At 28.7% G+C, this 22,814-nt stretch overlaps 3 protein-coding genes across 4 annotated transcripts; 1 reads left to right on the top strand and 2 right to left on the bottom strand.

Moving 5' to 3' along the window:
* Positions 1–269: 269 nt before the first annotated feature.
* Positions 270–10,759, top strand: LOC126843802 (RING finger protein 10). Its single transcript, XM_050581588.1, has 15 exons — positions 270–803; positions 6,345–6,511; positions 6,756–6,919; positions 6,994–7,084; positions 7,220–7,407; positions 8,063–8,276; positions 8,412–8,555; positions 8,615–8,689; positions 8,760–8,860; positions 8,921–9,006; positions 9,069–9,317; positions 9,434–9,599; positions 9,833–9,941; positions 10,172–10,325; positions 10,418–10,759. The coding sequence occupies exons 1-15, from the start codon at positions 713–715 to the stop codon at positions 10,480–10,482; spliced, it is 2,064 nt and encodes a 687-aa protein (XP_050437545.1). The 5' UTR covers positions 270–712; the 3' UTR covers positions 10,483–10,759.
* On the bottom strand, positions 2,282–4,527 carry LOC126843803 (uncharacterized). The gene is made up of 6 exons (XM_050581590.1): positions 4,294–4,527; positions 3,919–4,111; positions 3,759–3,842; positions 3,207–3,484; positions 2,815–2,887; positions 2,282–2,747 (listed from the first exon to the last, which is right to left on the bottom strand). The coding sequence occupies exons 1-6, from the start codon at positions 4,362–4,364 to the stop codon at positions 2,442–2,444; spliced, it is 1,005 nt and encodes a 334-aa protein (XP_050437547.1). The 5' UTR covers positions 4,365–4,527; the 3' UTR covers positions 2,282–2,441.
* Positions 10,417–22,737, bottom strand: LOC126843801 (ATP-dependent RNA helicase TDRD9). Of its 2 annotated transcripts, none has more exons than XM_050581586.1 (25): positions 22,550–22,737; positions 21,267–21,469; positions 20,871–21,053; positions 20,227–20,655; positions 19,969–20,142; positions 19,130–19,320; positions 18,582–18,733; positions 18,337–18,503; positions 16,833–17,000; positions 16,609–16,771; positions 16,360–16,487; positions 16,081–16,290; positions 15,500–15,726; positions 15,097–15,240; positions 14,490–14,637; positions 14,144–14,371; positions 13,839–14,075; positions 13,373–13,495; positions 13,050–13,166; positions 12,576–12,721; positions 12,261–12,392; positions 12,053–12,191; positions 11,886–11,992; positions 11,554–11,802; positions 10,417–11,489 (listed from the first exon to the last, which is right to left on the bottom strand). In XM_050581586.1, exons 2-25 carry the CDS (start codon positions 21,441–21,443, stop codon positions 11,294–11,296), a joined length of 4,335 nt encoding a protein of 1,444 aa, XP_050437543.1. In that variant the 5' UTR covers positions 21,444–21,469; positions 22,550–22,737; the 3' UTR covers positions 10,417–11,293. The 2 variants fall into 2 exon arrangements, with proteins under 2 accessions (XP_050437543.1, XP_050437544.1); XM_050581587.1 differs by lacking the exon at positions 22,550–22,737 and adding an exon at positions 21,541–21,558.
* Positions 22,738–22,814: the final 77 nt, after the last annotated feature.

Genomic DNA, 22,814 nt, shown 5'->3' with positions numbered 1-22,814 from the left:
TGCTATTGGCAAAGGATTATCGTTTATTATTGTATGTTTTGTGTTTATAATAAAACGACAGCTGGTTTGTGGTAGTAGTTAGTACACGAGTCCTTGTTAAATCTTAAATTGTAATTATTGCTGCAATCGGGTTTGCCTTCAAATGTTGTAACATTATTATTCTTTTCCCGGTTATCATGGAAAGAGAAACAAAAATACTTACAACCGGCAATCAGCTGTTGTGCCGTCTCGCATAACAATATAAAATACGACAGTTCTGAGTCACTACAGCTCATCTCACTACGCATTATCAGTGTTTTTTCGCTGTACGTTCACAGTCGCGGCCATTTTGAGCGTCGAACAACATTATTATTCGCGTGTGCTAGGTCGCCTTAGCGCGACTTGAAAGTTCAAAGTTGTGTAAGTATTTTAATACCGTTCTTCCGACATTCCGGTTTGCCGGTAGCTCGCCGAGTTTTGCAGCGTTTGTGGTTATTCCCAAAAATCATAAAAAAGCGTGAGAGTAGGATACTCTCAAATCGCTCTACAATCACTTTCGTATCATTTTTAAAACCCCCCAACTTTCATCAAATCTCGTCCGTTGGCTGCGTAAAATTGCCGTTTTTTAAAATTCGTTCACGTGATAATGGCATTATACTGAATAAGATGTCGTCCATCAAATCAATTGTTTACTCTCCATCCGGAGATCACTTCTCCTCAACAACCATCATCGATGTCGGAAAATCGTCAAATGGAAAGAAAATTAAATATGCCTGCGCCAAAATCCGCGCAGGGCAGTAAAACAGACGGCAAAAAATCCACAGGTAACAATAATATTTGTAGATTTTGTGTTTATTTTTTAGGTATTAATAAATTGTACGACTTTAAAAGATTCAGCGACCAACCAGCGAGAAAAGTTAACATGGTATAGAAGTCTCCTATGGTAATCAGCACATTTTGTTTTTTTCACTGAAAATAAACACGTTTCAATTAAATACAAAAACACAATTATATCTACAAATAGTAACCAGTTTTTTTATCATTTCTGGACAATCAATAATCATTAGATGCCTTGGTTGCTAAAACATGCTAGATTTTGTTTAACCTTCGAGCGCTTATGTGTTTGAAAGCTATACCATCGTCTGGGTAGTAGCATTTGTATTGCTCTCAATTTTGCTATGAAAAAATTTTCATTTTCCTTTGTTTTTTTGTAACTACAGAATATCATGCCAGACTGACTTCATGCATTAAGACATAGCACGGTTTTCATAAAAAATATGAGTGTACATGCTACCTACATGAGTGCTCAAAGATCTGGTATAAATCTAGTTTACCGGGCACCCTTTATTAGTCGATTTTTTTTTTTAATTGGTAGTACTTTTATTTTGGTTACGAATCTGCAAAAAAATTAGCGGGACGTACTTGGGAGTTATAGACATTTGAAGATCGCCTCAATCGACATACGCGGGCGCCCGGTGGTGGACGTCTACCGGTCTACCTAATGATTTGTTTTGTATATATTATAAGGTAAACAATTGATTTTTTATGGTATAAAGTAAAAACAGTATGTTGTTGAATCATCATATCTGTACCTATGACGTACCACCTAAGTGAAGGTCTCCATTGACCTTTGGTTGTTAATACTGCAATAAAACGTGGTAATATTATTAATTATTATCGTGCTTTAGTCACTCGTCACAAAAAAAGGGCCCTCTATCTTGTCTCAGGGCAAACTTCTTAACAGGTCGTAGTATAAGGTCTATGGTTAAAACAAGTAAATTTTCTTATAAATTTAACGGTGTAAGGGATAAATCAGTGTTCTAAAACAAATTTTTTTTAACCAAAGTATTGAGTATAACATTAGTTACAATATTGATGTTATAATTTTCTTTGGAAAAGAAATATATGTCTATACACAATTTCTACAATATATATTATATTGTCCGTTGTATTCCATAATACAAAAAATACAATATAATCTAAAAATAAAAATGTTAAATTAAGGTATAGTAGATTAAAAACTTCTAACTTACTATTTATAGAAAAATATTGATATAAATCTCCAAAGTTTAACTTCCTATATTTGCTGTTAGTACATTTCCCTGTTTACCTTCCAATGTCCACACATAAAAGATTGTTACTAGAAAATTTGCCAAAATTCAGATAATTAATTAATCTTGAACAATAATTCTAATCTTTGTTTTGTGACTCATTAGTAATTAAATTAAATTTAATTAGCTCGTTTAACTTGTAAAGTAACCTAATCATTAAACCCTACTAAATTTGTATTATTTGTAGGGTAGTTGTAACTGAAGTTTGTCACTAAAGACATTTTATTAAAGAACTTGATAGTATAGTAAAAATGATAAGTTTATTAAAATGACAATTAGTAAGTACACACATATTTAAGTACGAAAAATAGTTACACTGGCTCTATACAAGTGCATACAATAATACTATAATTAACACTCTTGCATTTTTTTCTGACTCATTTTCACTTGTGCCTTTGCTAAAATCTTGTCGATTGCACGTTTTGTGCTAAAATAAAGTCTTTCGTGTGGGTGAAGCACTTTCAACTGTTCCTCAATGTGCCTAGTGAACTTTGTTACATCATCATAAAATACTTGTTTAGCTATTTCACGCGCGTTTTTCTTTTCCAATTGTCTAAAATACATTTTATATATATCTTTTGTTCTTCTTTTATTCCTTTTCATCCTCTGAGACATGACTTTGTTAAAACTTTTGTCTGCTACTGATTGATAAACAGTCTAAAAAAGATATACTACTTAATTAGTAATGCAATTAGATAAAATATTCAATGTGCTTGCTTCTTACCGTGCTAGTTTGATCTTCTAACCGTTTGACTTCGGCCGCTAATGTTAATGTCTCCATGCCTTCTTTGTAATAACTAGCAAACATACAATTACAATAATAATTTTTATCAGTATTTTCTTCATATAAACAAACAGTAGTTGAATCGATTAATGTTAAAAGAGCCCAATAACTTTAACTTTCCAAAAAATAAAAAAAACGCATATTATTTAATTTCAATATTTTGTTTTTTTTATCAGTTCTAGTAACATGACCAAAGTAGTTTTAAAATACTTTGATGGTTTGAAGTAATGTTACCAAGATACCATAATAAACTTATTTTTGTTCAAATGTGAACTACTACTTTCTAACATTAATCGGTTCCATTGATATTTCTTGAATCTTGATACACATACCATTGTTCATCATAAGGGTCGTCTGTTTTTACTTCAGTATTCGAATTACCAAGATTGTTTTTTAAGATTTCACTCCCACTATTATCATTATCACTATTATCATCATCATCATCGTCATAATCAGACAAAGTCAGCGTGTCACTTTCTTTTATCGATGATACCTCGTCTTGAGCATATTTATTTTTATCACTATTACGATTGTTTTCGGTGATCTTCCTATTAAATATATTATTGTAGTCGATATTGACTCTTTCGATAGGAGTTTGATTTCCTTGACTCTATACCAGGAATAAAAATAAACTAATATTAAATAATCCTTAAAAACCTGGATATTGTTATAATACAATTTTTTTTTTTTAAATACGATTTTATTATAGCTAAATGTATATATAATTGCATTTCTATTTCTTTTAAACAACTTTAAAGCAATTACAAGTCATTTATAAATAAAGCTTTGGCATACTAAAAATGTTTGTTGGATATCATGTTAAATGCTACAATTTTACCAGTCTTTCATACTAAAATATATTATTAGGATTGCTAATAAATTACCGTTGGTTCAGTTTTGATTAATTTATTCACATGTTTCATTTTGTCGTACACTCTGAAATTCCCATACTTCTTTTTATTGTATCTCTAAAATCATATTTAAGTTATTTTCTTTAAATTGAGCTTCAATCAGTTTTGATTAGCTTGACAAGTATTACTTTACCGGTATTTCAACGCAATAATCTATCGTTGGTACAGCCGAGGGCTTCAAAACGCCTTTACTGTGTCCAACTACATATTCAGATGCTTTAAAATGGTTTCCACACAATCTGCTACTCTTACAAGGTTTCCATTCTGGATCCCTTTTAGTGGCTGCAATCCACAATGGTAATGTTTCTGCATTTCCTAATGGAAATCTAGGTACATTCGCAAGTAATTAGTAATTAATATTAACAAATATATCAATAATAATGATGCTTGATAACATATTGTTACCACACCAAATTGAATTGTAATATTTTGATTATTCACACCAATAACATGACACATTAGTTTTAACCTCCATCTTTTATGGAGGTTGAATGTGATTTTATTTTACCTGTGTAGTCGAACGTTCTCCTTTACATATAGACTTTTACAGCCGGTAACACTGCATTTGTTTACCATCATTTAGCGAGTTTCATAGTAATATTGAATGTTAAACAACCACTCAGGACGATTTTTTAATTATAAATTTGTCTACGATTGTGTGAATTTCATATACGTTTGGAAATTGTTTATCATCATTATAATCCGTGTTCTCGGGTTCCTGCTGTTGTGTTGTATACATCAAACGAAATAATTTCATGGAAGAAAATCAGTGCTGACCCATTAAACACTGCGCATTTCGCACCACTCCCTCTCGCCGGTCTTATCTATATTCATTTATATTTTTAAGCACCATTTAAGATAATCATAAGATGATAAATAATCGTGCATTTTATTGTCTATTGACTTTTCCTTATTCATTATTCTTATTTTATACAGGTCGTGCAGCTTGCTATGGAATAAATAAAAAAATTAAAACGTTTTCAGTCACGAACCAAACATAAAGACCAATGTGTGTGTCCTTATCCGAAAAAATTGGACTCGTTTGTTACTCAATCCTTGTATATTATTGTCTATTACGAGACAAAAATTCGGCGAAGTTGGATTAGACTTTAAATTTTTTAAATCTCTTAATTGAATTCATTTAAACTATTTTTCGAAAAGTTTTTATTTTATTCTTTACCCCCCTCCCCCTACTTCCATTATGCGTGCCGGCTTAGAATTATCGGGCACGATTTATTTTCTAGATATCTCGATAGGTTTTTTTTAAACTACGTTATAACTAGGTATATAAAAGTAAAAACTTGATTAGTTAGGACCAAAAATAAAATAAAGGGAAGACGAAAAAAGGTGAATTTTTATGCAATATGCAATGTATAGAATGTGGTAAATAAGCTTGTAGGACAATTGCAGTCGTAATACTTTTATTACATTTTTACTAATCAAAACGATTTTGTCGTTGATAGAGCTGAGATTAGTGAATTTTGTAATAAATAATAGAACAAATTAAGTTGCCTAAATCAATTAACAAATTAAATTCAATTGCAACATTTCGAAGAGTAACGACCATTAACAAGTTACAGTATAAAATATTAACATAAAACATTTTAAAAAGTACCTTTTTTTATAATATAATATAATTATTGGTGGATAAAATTCCATGGAAGAAAAATGAAAAATCGGTAATTCTGCGCGAGGAATAGTTTATCTTGCGGCAATGTTGGCAATAAGGGGCAGTCCATATTTTGCCTAATATAGTAATATAGTTCCTCACTAGCCCCTACTCACTAACAGCTGCAGCTGCAGTTTTCAATTATTAGTACTGTCCATGTATACATAATATGTATTTTATTATATATTATATTAAAATATACGTATAGTACCAGGAATCGGGATAACGCTAATGTTAAGATATTTTTTCGTTTATACTGTTAAAAAAAAAGAACCTTTTATTGCAAAACCGATACCTATATAACTTAATGGGTGGAAAATAGAGCAAGGTATAAAATCTATTTAGTAAAATACTCCATAGTTTATCACTAAATCTTTTGGAACTTTTATATGTTCTATCAATTCTTCTCTTATCAATGAAAATATTTAAATTTATTTCTATTATTTATTAATAAATGCAAATAGGCTTGCTTAACCCTCCAGAGGGGGCCTTTTTTATATTTTATATATTATCAATGTTATTGTGAATTAATAATTGATGTATTGAAAATAATTTTACTTTAATTTAATAACTAAAAATACAATTTTTGTTTAAAATTGAGTATGTTTTCCTAAATTGAACAACTATTTTACAAATTAAAAAAAAAGTTTTAAATACATTTTTTTACAGTAATTTTCCCTGAAACTTTTCTGGAACAAATGAATTTCATTTGTTTTTTATTTTTTTAATCTTTTTTTTTTGTTTTTAAATATGTAATGGTTGTTTGATTCTTGAAAACATTTTTAATTATAGGGAAATATGTATTTTTAGTAAATGAATAAAATGTGATTTTGGCCTGTATATCAATTTCAATTAAACATTTTCATAAATATTTAATTCATTATTTACAGATGTTTCTAGTTCCAAGTTCACAAATAATCGTCGAAATGGAAAGTCTTTTGCTGGCCAACCTCAAAAAGCTGATACTAATCGAGGGGCATCATTCAAAAAGACTATTAGCAACTATAAACAGCCACAACCTCGAGCTAGTTTGTTTTGTGGAAAGAAGGGTTCCGAGGTTAGAGTTCTATTTCTTACACTTGTAAACATACCTAAAAATGGGAGATGGATAATGTTTTTACACGAGTAACAACAAAATCAGATTCTTATATATTTGTTGATCATGTTTTTATTTTGTTAAAATTAAAATTGTATTAAAACTAACTTAATTTTTAATATAATTAAAAATATGAAACTAATAATGGTTATTTGTTTTCAACAATATTAGTTGATAAAATGTATACATCATTTCTTTCAATTAGGTAATAGAATCATTGCAAGACGTTGGGGATGATGATATTATGTTGCCAACTGTACGGCACTGGAATCAAACAAGAATGTGGAATTCACAAAACGGTCCAGGTTGTAGCTTTAGGAAAAAAGCACAACCTCCCAAATTTAATATTAAACATTTTTTGATAGCCAAGTATGTTTTAATTTAATTATAGTTTGTCGATAAGAACTGTTTAAATGTATATGCATTTTTTCATTGTGTTATAGTTGCCAATTTGTGGTAAAGGCAGGGAAAGACTATGGATATTGGATTTCTAATCAAGATGAAATTGTAAATTGGGAATACATTGAACAAATTGTGAGTTAAATTAATGTTATTTAATTGAAATGATAAATGATACTAGTATTATTAGTGTGTAAATGGAAAATACTATTTTTTTTAAATTTAACAAATTTATTTTTAAAACATATTAAGTATACATTTGTTGTGTAGAAAATGTTCTCTACTCAAGCCATAAACTGCCCGATATGTATGGACATTCCTACGACACCGAAAATGACCAGCTGTGGACACATATACTGCTGGCCATGTATTTTACGTTATCTGGACATCAATAAAGAACTTGATGTTGATGGTTGTCCTATTTGCCATTCTAGAATACTAAAAAAAGAACTTCAAAGGTGAGTTTAACTGTTTTAAAATAGCGTAGAATATATTATTTCAATATAATATTTTAACTTTTATTTAACACACAATGACTCTTTGTTTTATGGATTTTTTTTAGAAACAATTTGATTTGCATTATTTAAACAATATATATATATTATATCATACATTTTTCTTAAATTTTTTTAAAACTATTTGTTCATCCTAAAAATCAAAGTGATTATTTAAAACTATGTTTTGGTCAAATTAAAATCAGTCAAATGCAGAATTTAATCTCTTCAATTACTCTGCCTCGTAAGGTTAATTATTATTAGTCACTCTAGAATTGAGTTAATCCATTTGTTGTACAAATACCATTAGTTATTAAAAAATACAAATGTGAATATTTATGGCCGCCAAACCAAAGAATTGAGTTTAACTTTAATACATTATATTAATGTTAAAATTATCTTTGGTACAGAATATTTATACTAAGTTAATAAAAAACATGCAACAATATTAGTATATTGTTTGTTTAACTTTATAGGACATAAACTATAATAATAAAATACATTTTAGATTGATAGGTACCATATTTTAAAACGTTTTTTTTGTTTGAAAAACACCAATTAGTTATAAATATATATACACCTTTCTTGTTGTGTATATTATTATTATTTTTTTTTTTAGCGTCGAACTGATTATAAATGAAGAATGCAGTGTTGGTCAATCCATTACACTACAACTAATGAAACGGGCTAGAAATTCATTACAAGCTTATCCTATCGCTGAACTCGGACGCCAAAACATTAATTTACAGCCGACTGATAACTCTCCATTATCAGTTTCAGAATCAAATTTCTCTACTGTGTTTTCTAGAATTCTTGTTGCTAATAAGAACGAAGTTAGTTTGAAAACAAATTATACATTGTATATGTGTGTGTGTATATATATATATATACACACACACATATACAACATAAATATATATGTTGTGTGTATATTATTTATATAAGTGAAAATTCAAACTCTTTTTCAGATATTAAATGTTTTGAACAAAGAAAGGGAAGCTCTTGTATCCCTTCTAGATTATTGGGAAACGGAAGATGTGGAGAAAAAATATATTTTTGAAGCACTCGAGTTGTTATCTACAAGAGAAGATATTTTAATGAACGACCAGCCTGTAAGTTTACAAGTATAATTATATTTTGATTTTACTTAATTTTTGTTTAAAATCAATAGATTTTGACCACGAAAGAATTAGAAGACACGACTTTTGTGGAATCTTTTCCTAGTACAAGTCTAGGAACATCACCAGTAATATATATTTTACACAGAAAATGTTTAAAGATACACTTCTATATATTTTATCATTTTTATTTTGTAGCTATCATGTGTGAAAAACTTATTTGATATTTCTGGATGCTCTTCTAACATTCCTTGTGCTCAAAATGAAAAGATAATAACATCAAACTACACGGAAAATATGTAAGATAAATTGTCTTGTTGATGTATTAAATAAAATCTAATTTATTTTATAATATTTAGTAACGACAAACTTAAAAGCGTTAATTTTAATGAAATTAATGAAACACCAAATAAGTCTATTAAAAAAGACTTCTATTTTTATCAAGGTATTTATTATTTTATTATTAACGTTTGTTGAAAAATTCATTTAAAATACAATCTTTTACAGCGGTCGATGGTCAACATATCTATTTGTCAGCTATTAATGTAGAAATGCTGGAAAAAACGTACGGTAATCTTGAAAACAGTCCACAGCTGTTGACAGCTATTGTAAAAGAAAAGCAATACTTATCCATGACTGAAGCGTTGAGAAAGCGCTATAGGTTTTTGCTTCATTTGCCAATAACTACTGTGTTTGAATGGGTTGAAATTGACATGACCAATCTAGTGTCACCAGACATTTTTGAATTATTCAAAAGTAATTACACATTTTTTTTAACATATATATACAATTATTATAGTATTTTTTTTTTTAATTAAGAGAAAGAATTTATTAATTTTGTCATTTAACATTCAATGTTTATATTTTTTCAGGTAATTTAGATGAAAGGACAGCTATAAGAGATAGACGTGCTCGAGAAGAACAGAGACTCGCTAAACGTATTGAAGAGAGAAATCAAAAAAAACAAATTGCACCTCCAGAATGGCAAAACAGAGACATTTTTCCACAGTGTGGATACGACCCATTTGCAGATGAAAGGTATTTTATATAACTGTTTAGGAATCAAACATTCCTAAAAATAACACATCCAAAAAATATTAAAGAAAAACACTATTATTTTTGAGAAAAATGGGGGAAAGTATTTCTTGTTCATAATGTTCAAAAAAATTATCAAACCGGAAATTTTTTTTATTGGAATATTGCTGAATTTTTGGGCATTTTGATTTGTTAGATAATCTAATTTAAACATTTTTTTTTTTAATCATTATTAGTATGATTCCGTTGAGCGAATCAATTGGCATGACGTCGTCTTCTCCAGTAACAAACAGCTCTACTACTTCCCATAAGTCTAAAGGATCGGCCAACTTATCATTCGCGAAGGTAACATTTCAATTTTAATATGAATACTATAATTAAGTATAAGTAATAACAAATATCCCGTATAAGTTTATGCCATTTCTCTTGTTGAGTATTATTAGTTTTGTATTTAAAATAAGACAGTTATCAAATGTCACTATCGAGTATTGTTTCTTTTTAAAAATACACTGAAAAATATTGACGTGTTATATTGAAATTAGTAGACGTCTGATGATATGATACTCTTATTTTAGGCTTTGCAGAATGAAAATATTAGCAATGTAAAACCATCATCAAGTGTCGCTATAGCTACACAATCTTCACAATGGCCATCATTAGGATCAACTGCCAACGCTACTTCAATGAATGAAGTATTGGAAGAGGCTGTCGCTAATATGTCCGTTTATGGTATAAATTATATTTAAACATTATTACTCAATACTAGTAAAGTAACCTTTTATAAATTATGTACTTCTATATTATATTTATTTTGTCAACAGAAAATGGAAGTCACAAGTCAAAAAATAAGAAAAAAAAGCGTTGCAAGTATGAACCAATATTATAGAATAAGTGTTTAATTTATGAAAAAAAAAAAAATTGTTATATAAGTATAACCAGAGAATATTTGACACATTATTTACTTTTTTTTCATTTGTGTGAATTTAGAATTTATAGTTTACATATTGTTGCTTAAGTTATTAATTAAATATTTACTGCAGTTTAATGTTATAAAACTATGCATAATTTTGATTCTTTTTGTTACAAAGTTTAAGCATTTTCTTTATTTATTGGCTTGATGCTGAATCTTATATAGTTATTTATTATTAAAAGTTCACAACTTATTTACAATTGGTATTACTTATCCCCTATTTATCATACAATATTGCCACTTGATTTACATACAAAAGTGGTTTACTTTTATTGATAGGATTTATACTGTACGAGAAAGTTGATAATGAAACTGAAGTAAATAATAAACAGTTAAGAAATTACATTTTTGACAAACAAATCATATAAATACAGAGATACAAAATGAATAACAATTTTTATTAGAAAATTAAACAATATAAAAAAAAAAAAACAATTATTTTTTTTTTGTCAATTTTAAATGTTAATTGTAAATATATAAAAAAAAAATCACTTGCTTTTTGCAGTCAGACAATTAACCCTCTAACGCCTAAGAGATATAATATTCAACAGTTGCGTTTATCCATAGATAATAGATATTACAAAATAAAAAAACAGCTTTTAATCGAAAATTTAATACAAAGGCAAATACATTTTCTTGTCAACTTTAACTGTTAACTATATGTGTAAATATACATGTAAATAAGAATCAATTACTTAAAATATAATTTCATTGAGATAAACATAAATTAAAGATGTTTTATGTCTTCATATGGACCAGTGTAAGATCTTTGCAATTCCTCTTTGGCTTTATTATAATGGTCAACGTGTAATTTGTGTTTAAAATGGCTTAACATGGTCACATTACTTGTAAATGTATAATTACATAATGGACAAAAAAGTTCTTCGTTAATTACTTCACACGTACGATAGTTAAAATCAATACTGAAACAATAAATAAATAAATGTCTACTAGAAATGAGATCTTATTATTTATTGTTAAACTTACTTATCTTGTAATCTTTTAACTTTACACAACTTGTTCAACAATTCTTTACATTCCACATTAATGAGTTTGGATTCCAATTTAACACCCCACAATAATTTATAAACATCTGAACCAGCCATGGGATGATCAACAGGGCTTTCTTCACAATACGGCATCTGTTGTTTCGAATTGGGAATAAGTCCCCACATATATTTTCGGCTCAAAGGTACTGATTCTGGTGCCTTGGGCTTAGCTTCAGTACTAAAAATTCTACATAAAAAATATAAACGATTAAATAAAAACAACTTATCATAAATCATAATTATTTAATTAAATATAAAATGTTTTCTTACTGGATCAACTCATTTTTTAATTTATGCTGTACTTCGAAAATTTCACCTGGTCCTTCGTCATCTTCTGGATTTACACATTTATTCAATAGCATCCTCACAGTATTTATCTAAAAAAAAATATCAAAATTAAACTCGAGAATAAAATAAAAAGCTAAAATCCGTTTTACTTTTTCCAACATTGTTTGATCAATGACAGTGTCAAATGTGATTTCGATGTCGTTTTCCGCAAACAAAGGTCTTGCATTTTTCGGATCATATCCCAACCCACAAATAGCGCCTATCATTTTTGTGTACGATATATTACACCTTGCACAGATATAAAAACACAGACAAGTTAAGAATGTAATTATACACAAAAAAGTTAATCTGTTATACCTTATTTCAACAGAAGGAGAGAATATCATACAGATAATAGCAGGTATCCCGGCCATGCTGGGCATCATTGTCGTATCCCACAAAGTTATTTTTTCAGTTTCGTTAACGGACACATTTCCAGCAACAAATAATCTAATAATCAACAAATATACATAAATTATAATTATTGCCGATAACACTTAAATTTATAACATAAGAATCCAAAAAAAATGTACAAAAATAAAAATTATATTTATCATTTTTCAAGAAAAAATTGGCCTTTGATATAATACAATATATAAAATGTAGGACATAATATATTTATTTAAGGATTACCTTTCATAGTAATCATGTGGATATGCTGTATCCAACAATATTGAATTGACAGATTGGCTCTCGATAGAAACTATTTTGGATTCGGTATGGCGGTTGATGCCACGAACTGTTATTTCAAGTGGGTTAATAGGGCCCTTAAGAGCAAGCTAAATTGTCCAAATTGAACGTGCACAAAATTAAATTAATAATATTTCAAAATAAATACACGTGTATTTAACACAAAAAAAGTATCAATGAATGCCGGTCAAAAGAATGTATGCAATATCAATAATTTGTTTCATTTAATTCAATATTTTTATAAATTGAACTGAATAAACAAGCATTTTTATTAACTGATTAAATTCAATTCAAATTCATTGATAAATTATTCAAAATTTGAATAACCACACACCCTTAATATACACAATATTTACTATTTTTATATTTATTTTATTTTAATGACTAGTTTAAGAGAGTTTACTAAAACATTCTTACTGTTGAATGTTGTCCACCCAAAGACAGTGACTGCAAATTGATGCTTTTATATTGATTTTGATTAGAAGTCGATGATCCAAAATTTTGGTACGTGTGAAAACGAATCCTGTTATTTTCCTTAAAGTAAAAGTTGATACAATTAAAGTAAGAAAATCTAAGTTAGTAGAGCATAATATAAAATATAACAAAAAAATATAATTGTATTTCATAAATAAGAACATGCAATTTTTGTGTTAAGTAAATAATTTTTATCTTTAGAGGAAAATTGTTTAAACATTTAATAAATCAGTTCTCCAAAATAATAAATTTATTCTATGTAATACTTTGGATTCGTAGGGTTCTTCGGATTTCAATGCCATTTTTCTTGCAAGAAAATATTCAGGGAATGTATACTCTTTAGTTTTTAAATTTTCGAACACCATTACATTTTTTACAATGGAATAAATCTGTAATGAAAAAAAATGTACTTATAGAACAATTGGTGTAATTTAAGGTGAATGCATATGGTGGCACCAACAAATTTACTATTGCCTACTATGTTGGATATTGTATCTAATTTTTATTATTGGAACATGGTATTTACTCAATTAAATAAACAACAATTTATGTAATATAATCTTTAGTCGACATGGATCAATTATCTAAATTACAGAATAAAAATATAGATAGGTAATTCTCCGGGCTCAAATTCATAGTTCAAACCAGTTGTATGATTATTAAAAAGGTTCAAAAATGTTTATTGGTTTTCAAAGTTACATCCAGATTAATAAAAAGAAATACTTCACTTACATTTCCCTCTAAAATTTCCTTACTAGAGTCTTTATAATATTTACTAAGCATCTCATTAGCTTCATTACACCATTTGGATACAGGCTTTCCATTCAACGCAGGACGAATGTTGGCAAATCTACATTCAATAGCTAATTTTGGTATTTTAAGAACACTTTTTTTAAACGAGTCATTTGCAAAGTCAAACACTTTATCAATGCTCAACTCTACAGACTCACCAAAATCAATCAACATAAACTGAAAATTAAAAAAAAAAAAATGTTTTGTAACAAATAAAGCCAAGTGATCTCATTTCTATGTTATACCTTAAATTTTTGTTGTGGATCATTTGTAATACTAACAAGTTGAGCTCTATACATATATTCATCATAAGACACAACATAAATTTCTTCTATTTTCAATGAGTTTGGTTTTGATTTGATCATATTGGTTTCATACAAATCTGCACTATTTACAAGAGCCCACATGTCCATGAAATTTTTTTTTCTGTCTCTGTCAATCAAATGTACCCAAAAACGCCCAAATGATTCCACCTTAATTTTTTACAATTAACAACATTAATGTATATTTAGTGAATAGGATTTATTCCTGTTTAAATAGAATTTATTAAATTTGTGATTACAAAATTTTTAGGAAACTAATAATACTTACAAACGATATCTGAACATTAATAAATTTTTCATCATCTTTTATTTTATTGACTGGACTTGAATACACGGGCAACTTATTTTGTCCTAAACTTTGTTGTTTGGCTTCTTCTTTTTGCATTTTTTCGTATTCTTTTGCAGCATCTGCTGGACTATTATATAAATTAACAAGTAAATAACAATGTTTTAACCAATCCTTTGACTACAATTGAACATTTATAGGGATAACTATTGTTTTGCTAATTTTTTTTTTAACATTTAGTGAATGTATTACTATTATAAATGCACTAATTAAAAACCACAGCTTCATAACAACAATGACCTATCTGCAAAAAGTTTTATTTTCCATAGAATGAATTGAAAAATTATTCTTTTTAACAATTGTACATGTACAAAAATAATTGGATAATTCTGATAGATTAATTCTTAACGATCTTATTTATCAATTTTATAATTTTTATTGTTCCAGTTTTAAAACCGCGAAAAACCCATTTTCAAAAAATTTGCAATTTGTTGATCTCAGGAAGTCGCAATACACAGAAATACATTTTGTAGTAACTTATGGTTAACATTTAATAAATCTGTTATTAGTATGTTAAAAGTATACGTACTTTAATAATGGTATTCTAAAATCAAAATTTAATCGTTTCATTTTCAAAGCCACATAAACGCCAAAACACACATTGTCTGGTACTAATTTTCTTTTATGAATCCGTCGCGTATCACCAACTTCTTGAAATTCAACAAAAACTTTGCTAGAAAGATAAAAAAAATGTATTATTAAATTATCAATGGTACATGATAATATATATATATATATATAATAACTGCAAAATGTGACAATCTATAATAATGAATTATTTTGAGTAATTAAATCTAAATTAAACTGGGAATTCATCAAGTTAAGGACTATTATAGCAGTTAAATAAAAACTTTCTTTGAATACGACAATTAAGCCTAACATATTATGAAATCATATTATACGCTTTAAAACTCTATAACTAAATTACTCACTTAGTATCATTAAATAAAGCTTTTGGTTTTCCAACATATTTAGCAGGGAACAAATTTTCAATAGCTTCCTTGTACAGCATTTTAGGTTGATCATCGGGAAATCCAGTGAAATATACCGTATTACCGGGAACTTTACCATCCATTAATTTACTTACTTCATGTGGATCCAATCTATTGCTTGTTCCGCGCACAAAAAAATTTGGATAAAACGATCCAGCCAATATAACCTAAAAATATATTATATAATTTTTAGATTGAAATTTAAGCCGGAAAAATTTGTGTGGTCAGATCATCATCATCATCATGTAGCTTAACAGACCATGAAGGCCCAATGCTGCCATCATGAGATGGTTTCTTGACGAATTCGCTTCCGGGACGGGTCGTCAATCCGTCGCCGGAGAGGGGGATGGCGGTTCCTTTTTACCGGATGATTGCTCGCCCAGCAAACGGAGCGCCTGTGACCGAGTGTCGAACCGGCGACAGTGAGCGCTAACACACTGCCGCCTTACCCTACTCGGCCACTCCTCCTCTATGTGGTCAGATCACATATGCATATTTCATTATAAACTCCACATCTATACCTTAAGGACCAATGCTTGTTCTTCTTTGTGTTCCCATTTCATATTACCTGAATTTCTTCTAATATGAAACGATCTACTTAATCTATCGCTAACATCATCAGTAAGGTCATATAATTCGCGAATCGCAGATAATTGAATAAAGTTTTGACGAGCCCATAATTTTTCAGTTGATCTATTATAATCGAACTCTGGTTTCCTTTGAAGCCAGCTCTATAAAAATTCAGTTTTAAATTGGGATCGTCTCGTACAAATGAGAACATAAAAATGATTTCGTTAAACCTTAAAAGCTGAAATATAAGCAACCGGATCACTGCACGAGTTATTAGCCCAAATTAACTTTTGTGTATATGCTCCTAATCGTTCTTTAAAAGGCTGACTAAATATACTTTTCAACGATAAACCACAAGCTAAAATCAAATGGAAATAAAAAAATTACAACTAATACATTTCGCAACAATAATCATAATTCTATCAGTTTTCCAAACATCAGTTGTTATTTTAACATTCTATATTTAAAATTTTACTTACCCATTATTATTCCATCATCAAGAATGTTAAATATGTAACTAAAATAAATCAACTTTGCCATTGGCGGATCAAGTGGTAATGTAGCCATTACTTTGCCCATAAATGTAATATCCCCATCAAATGGAGAAATCATTCCACTTACAGTAGGCAATAGTGCTCCAACCTTCACAAAAATGTTTATGATAATCTTCTTATATTTCATAGTGTTTCTACAACAATCTTACCTGTTTAAGAGTAAGTATAGTAAGATTAACGTTTTTTAGGTCCGGTGGGCTCATTGCTGTTTTAAGGAGCATAAGAGGTGGTCCCATATCTAAAACTTTCGACATAAGTATAATACGACTTAATGAACATCGTAACATTTCTGGTTTCTCTTCAGCTTCAAATTCATTCTAAAATGGTAATTATAGATTTTAAATATATAAATAATGACATTATACAACATATATATACATACAATTAATTAACTTGCAATAATATAAGTACTCAAACGATTTAATTATTGTTATCTAATTATAAAAAGCAATCATAATAATTGTACACATAAATTACAATTTATAAATATAGACATATCGTTAATATTCAAAACAATTTTGATAAAATGTTTTGAATAATATACCGTTTTGAGCGAGAAAAACCAAATTAGCTAGGTCTCAACTTGAAGAAAATTAAATGTTAAAAAATGCTCATTTTGTCAACAGTGCTATTTATCAGTTTAAAATTTGATTTATAAAAAAAAATTTTGATTCAATATATAAAGTTTGATTTTTGGTTGTGTAAGGTATTTTACCAGGCCAAAAATTAAAAACATTTACCCCTTCCCCTTCAAAATCGAACAAAACAACAAAAATTATACATATTTTTCAACTTAAAATTACGATGCACCATAATTTTTTTAAAAATAGTCGAATTAATACCAATTTTGCATGAAATATTCTTTAAACAAAGTACTACCGACAAACATGGACAAACAAAAAAATATCATAAACCCTTTTCCCTAGAAGTGATAAACAATTTATCTTTATTTCACTTTTTCAAGCAGTTTTAAGGATTTATGTCTGTAAATTAGGCCAAAGGTAGATTTAGAATAGAATTATAACACATACAATTTTTTCAAAAGTCAGTAGTCAAACTTTTTTTTTAAGGAAAAACTAAAAAAAGGTGGGTAAAACACCGTAATAATTTTTCAGGTACTGTGTAAGTGATTCAACAGTCAACAGGTAATAAATATATTTTCGTTATATTGTTAATTACGTTATAAGTATATGGGTATACATTTTTATAGACAGATGATCAAACTTATCGTATCTATTCTAATACTAAAATTTAATTTTTAAACACATAATTGTCATTGTTCAATCACTGATTATATCAATATTTTTGTTTTTATCTGTGAACACTGGACCTCCCCTACCTTACTTACTCACTTACGTAAAACACTTTATTACTGTGCTTGGTTTGAACCTACTATCCACAGATTCGCAACAAAGCGTCAATTTAAAAGTGATTTTATCACTTTCAGTTATAATAATTACTGTAGACCTATGACCTACCCGTTCCCACCATGCACTGACCCCACCCACTGTACTACTGGCTTTTATTGTTTGTCAAGCAACATTTATAATGCAAATCATAACTGTAAATTAATATAATTTAATGTTATATTTTTATTATAAATCTAATGTACATTTCAAAAAAATAAAATTATATTATTATATAAATACTTACATCATACATGCTTTTAGGAACAAGTCTATACACTCTTCCCTCAGCAACACGGCCAACTCTTCCTGCTCTTTGATCACAATTACTTTTTGATGCCCATGTCATAACCAGCATGGAGTAGTTTGATCTCAGTTCATTTTTTAATTGTTTCATTAAACAAAAGTCGATTACTATAACATATATATAATATATATTATTATAAATTACAACACGATAGTTTTTTCAATTAAATCAATCAGGTCACTAACCAAATTTAATATCTGGAACTGTTATAGAGCTTTCGGCAATATTTGTTGATAATATTATTTTACGATGTCCCATTGGCGGAATATCAAACACGCGATCTTGTTCTTCACTTGTAATGGACGAGTGCAATGGGATTAATGTCCATTTAAATTTTCTAAACAAACATGCATAAAAATTTCATTGAAAAATAAAACACTAGTTCTCAATATCTTTTAACCTACTACTAACTCATATAATCATTTATTTTTAATTTTTACTAAAAATTGTTTAAATTAAGGACAATCTGTCGAAAAGCAAATTGAATATAATATAAAATAAATTCTATAGTAAAATCCTAATAAGTGTTTAATGATCATCATTAAGTGTAATCATCATCATAGCAAACAAAATTTGAAAAAATGAAGAAACCCCAAAATTAAAACATTTTGAATATCAAATGCCTTAGGATGCATGACATAAATTAATGTTACAGAAAAATAACTGTAATTAATGAATGATTATGAAATAAAATAACTTATCAACAAGAAAAATAATAAATAAAAATACAAACTCAGTCTCGATGGCAACTTCCATAAGTCTATGCATTTCTTCTATTTCATAGATTCCAGGTAAAAATACTAAAACAGAAGCGTTTTTGTGGGTATCCTCCAATTCCATTTTGTCAAACTCTTTAATTAAATTAACTGCTGTCAAGTAACCAGCTTCTTCTATCTGGGGCTTACTTAAATTCATTTTGGAAGCCTAAAATTAAAATATTTAATCTATTATATATAACTATGTGTTATATGACGGCCATGTCGTCAATATAGGTTACATGTTATTTAAATAAATGCGGGCAGTACTTCCGGCGACTCGAGACTGATGACCAAACGATTAAATTAACAATAACGCTTAATTGCAAATATTAAACCAATATAAAAGAGACGGAAAGGCATTGCTTTTTCATCAGTTGACTTTACCATAACCACATGTCATCAGTCAAGAGTAGGTTGTCGCTGTCCGTCTACAAGGTTTAAGTTTGAGAGTTCGTTCATTTAACACCTAGGAGTCTCTCCTCTCTCCTCGTACCCATGTCTTGCGATTCGTTCGCACCTCGTACTTTATCCTTCCTTCATCTCTCTAAGTATCCGTTCGCACCTTGTACCTATACTTTCTCAATCTCTAATTATTTTTAATCCAGTGTAAACAACGGCTCTTCGACATCCTCGAAGAACCCCGACGGCAATCCGTTATACTCTAGTGCTCTGACAAGTTTCAGTTCAAACAGTGTGTACATCAAGTAGTGTCTCTATTACTTTCTTTTTGTCTTACGACATATGAATTTGTAAAATACTAAGAAGGCTCATTTTATGGTATAAAAAAATATTCAGTTAATTTTACTGTACTCACATAATGAATTGATTGAAACAAATCATTTAAATAATATTTGTAAATTTTATGTTTGAATGTTTTGGAGACATTAATTGCTTGTGCAGGAACATTTCTATTATGAGGTGGCCCGTAGTACTCGCCAAAGTAATCGCACAACTTGAATGCTTCCGCAGTTGCCGACATTAAGATCACCTAAAGGTATGTTTAATAAAGGATTTATAAAAAAGATCATTTTAAATAACAATGTTAATAAGAATATAATAAAAAAATATTTACTCGAACAGATTTTGAATTTGTCCTCATTAGTTTTTTTATCACCAATAATAAGAAATCCATTTCTAGAGTTCTTTCATGAACTTCATCCAAAATAATATGTGTAAACTCGGAAAGATTTTTGGCTTTGATTATTTTTTGTAATAAAATGCCCGTAGTACAGTACAAAATTTTTGTAGTAAATGGATCATAATCTCTTTTGCGTCCTACTTGATAACCAACAAAAAGCCCATTTCTCCAACGACGCTCTTTATTTACTTGTTTAGCAACTGAAATAGCGGCTATACGTCTGGGTTGAGTCACAATTATGTTACAGTGTTTCTTTCTTGTCATACAGTCATCTAAAATAAACTGCGGTACTTGTGTACTTTTACCACATCCAGTTACTCCAGTTATTAATACTGTACTGTTTGAATTGACAGTTTGAATAATCTACATTAAAATATAATTAATTATTCAAAGTAATACTAACACTTCTTAAAATGTAAAAGCTAATCACTTTAAAAAATACCCAAGTTTTAATACTGATTAGTGTTTTTTTAAATTACGGTCATATGAGAAGTGAGATCACCAAATTTCATTTAAGGATAATGTGCATACTACATGTTACATTTTATAGATACATTAAGACAAAAGCAATTTGTTACCTTTTCCTTAAACTTGGCAATTTGCAAAGTATTTGAGGAATCTGAAGAATCTTTATACTTGTAGTTTTCAAAAAGATGTAATTCATCAGACTCTAAATCTCTCAATTCTTCTAAGCATCCACCTACATAGGTAATACTTTCGACACAACTCATATTGGAAGCCACACCATATCTTTGAGCTTCCTATAAAGAAAATTTAAATTACTATCGATAAACAAACATGTATTGCATAGTTAAATTAATATTATTTTCAAATTAAGTAGTTAATTGTTATATAACCAATGTAAATAAGAAATTGATATACAATAGTTAGGATTATAATTATAAATAACTTGAAAGCACACTTCTTATAATTTTAATATGAATTAAATTAATTTATCTCTGCTATATCAATACCTGTTCAAAAAATTCTTCTGGATCACCATTTTCATATTTTTGGGCTTCACAATCCAATTCATAGTTTTGTTCTGGTGGTTGATTTAATATAGGCAATCCTCGCGGAATAGTACTTCGAGTATCTGAACCTGGCAAAACCTGCTGCTTAATTTCGCCACGAGCAAACCTTCGCAACATGGTTGTATCTTAATTGGTGTAGTGAACTATAAATAAGTATTTAAAAATATATATTACATTAGCTTAAAGGTATATGTTTATATACATATATATATACTTCATATTTAGAAATACTGATTTGAGAAATTTGATGGTGTCAGCAGAAAACCAACTGGAGAAAACAATACAGATAAGTATCACTGCCCTTAATGCCACAGAATTATTTATTTTTATTAAAATGAAAGATTTTGTCTCATTGTTGTCTACTATGACTTTTCACCACTATAGGCAAGTAAAGTTAATTGCGATCGGTTGAGATGAAAACATATAACAGGAGCGTTGAAAGACAAAAATGTGCAGTTTTATGCATATTTATAGAACTTTTGAAAGACTAGCAATATGGTAGAGCCTCTAATTGTTATAGATTAATTTAACTAGGTATTTGTGTAGCCTCAGTTAGTATTTACTTAATAAAAAATACTCAAGTATTACTTAAACCATATCAGAGTTAGGATTTATTTTCAATGCCGGAATTTTGCACAACATTCACCTCACTCCTCCCATGAAATTGGATTGCATCTTATCTACTTAATCGAATACAAATTGTAAGTTATCTTTTCATATTGGAAGTTTTATGTATCATCAGGTGTACCTCAATTTAAAAGAATTGCTCTTATGATTATGTTTCCATTTCTAAAGACTCTTACAAGTTAGTTTACAGTAGTAAATTTAGATTCTCTTCTATTACGACGTCAGTTGACTGACATTATGTTTGTGTATGATTTATTGAATTATAATATTGTATGTCCTTTAGTCCAAAAGTTAGAGCTTCTTGAAATTTGCATATTTCAGTGTGAATAATAATAGGCGGCGACTAAGGAAGCGAAGGGTTTGAAACGTCATCTAACCAATGATGACATGGATAGTTAAAACAAATATTAAATAGTTCAATTCGTGAAAGTTTTAACACAATCAGCTCCTTAATGTTAAAATGCATGAGATATATCTATATATCAAAACGATTATGCTCTTATGAACAGAAATTAATTTACCAATACTCTTTGCATAATCAGATAGGAAAATCTAAATGGGTCGTAAATGAGAGTTTTGAAGTAATAGGGCCTTACCAGAATATAAAATCTCAACAAATTTTACATTATTAACACGTGACTTCAAAAGAAAATAGCGTGGCATTTGACATAGTTAATTTAACTTAAAACAAACAACGTCAAAAATAAACAGACAAACAGTACACATTATAGGAAAATACCAATTATTAATCGCTGAAATTTGAAAGTAGTAGCTGACAGGTATATTTTATTAATCATAAAAACGATTGTGACAAAAAGATAAAGTCCGAACAAAAGACCGCTTACCACGGTCTACAGTTAT

Source organism: Adelges cooleyi, unplaced genomic scaffold (genome assembly GCF_023614345.1).
Source record: "Adelges cooleyi isolate 19-005CV unplaced genomic scaffold, UGA_ACOO_1.1 ACOO_flye_CR_arks_rails_tigmint_CR_PRNA_574, whole genome shotgun sequence".
Lineage (NCBI taxonomy): Eukaryota > Metazoa > Arthropoda > Insecta > Hemiptera > Adelgidae > Adelges > Adelges cooleyi.
This window is presented reverse-complemented; position numbering and strand designations above follow the sequence as displayed.

What these genes read in the sequence shown, in the direction of transcription:
- LOC126843802 (XM_050581588.1), top strand. Translation starts at nt 713, where the DNA reads ATGTCGGAAAATCGTCAAATGGAAAGAAAATTAAATATGCCTGCGCCA. An exon ending in GTGGAAAGAAGGGTTCCGAG is followed by an intron (nt 6,512 to 6,755) that starts GTTAGAGTTCTA and finishes TCTTTCAATTAG; the next exon opens with GTAATAGAATCATTGCAAGA. An exon ending in GGGAATACATTGAACAAATT is followed by an intron (nt 7,085 to 7,219) that starts GTGAGTTAAATT and finishes TTTGTTGTGTAG; the next exon opens with AAAATGTTCTCTACTCAAGC.
- LOC126843803 (XM_050581590.1), bottom strand. Translation starts at nt 4,364, where the DNA reads ATGATGGTAAACAAATGCAGTGTTACCGGCTGTAAAAGTCTATATGTA. An exon ending in ATTATTGCGTTGAAATACCG is followed by an intron (nt 3,843 to 3,918) that starts GTAAAGTAATAC and finishes ATATGATTTTAG; the next exon opens with AGATACAATAAAAAGAAGTA. An exon ending in GACCCTTATGATGAACAATG is followed by an intron (nt 2,888 to 3,206) that starts GTATGTGTATCA and finishes TATGTTTGCTAG; the next exon opens with TTATTACAAAGAAGGCATGG.
- LOC126843801 (XM_050581586.1), bottom strand. Translation starts at nt 21,443, where the DNA reads ATGTTGCGAAGGTTTGCTCGTGGCGAAATTAAGCAGCAGGTTTTGCCA. An exon ending in GCTTTATTTAATGATACTAA is followed by an intron (nt 15,241 to 15,499) that starts GTGAGTAATTTA and finishes TTATCTTTCTAG; the next exon opens with CAAAGTTTTTGTTGAATTTC. An exon ending in TTTAGAATACCATTATTAAA is followed by an intron (nt 14,638 to 15,096) that starts GTACGTATACTT and finishes TTTATATAATAG; the next exon opens with TCCAGCAGATGCTGCAAAAG.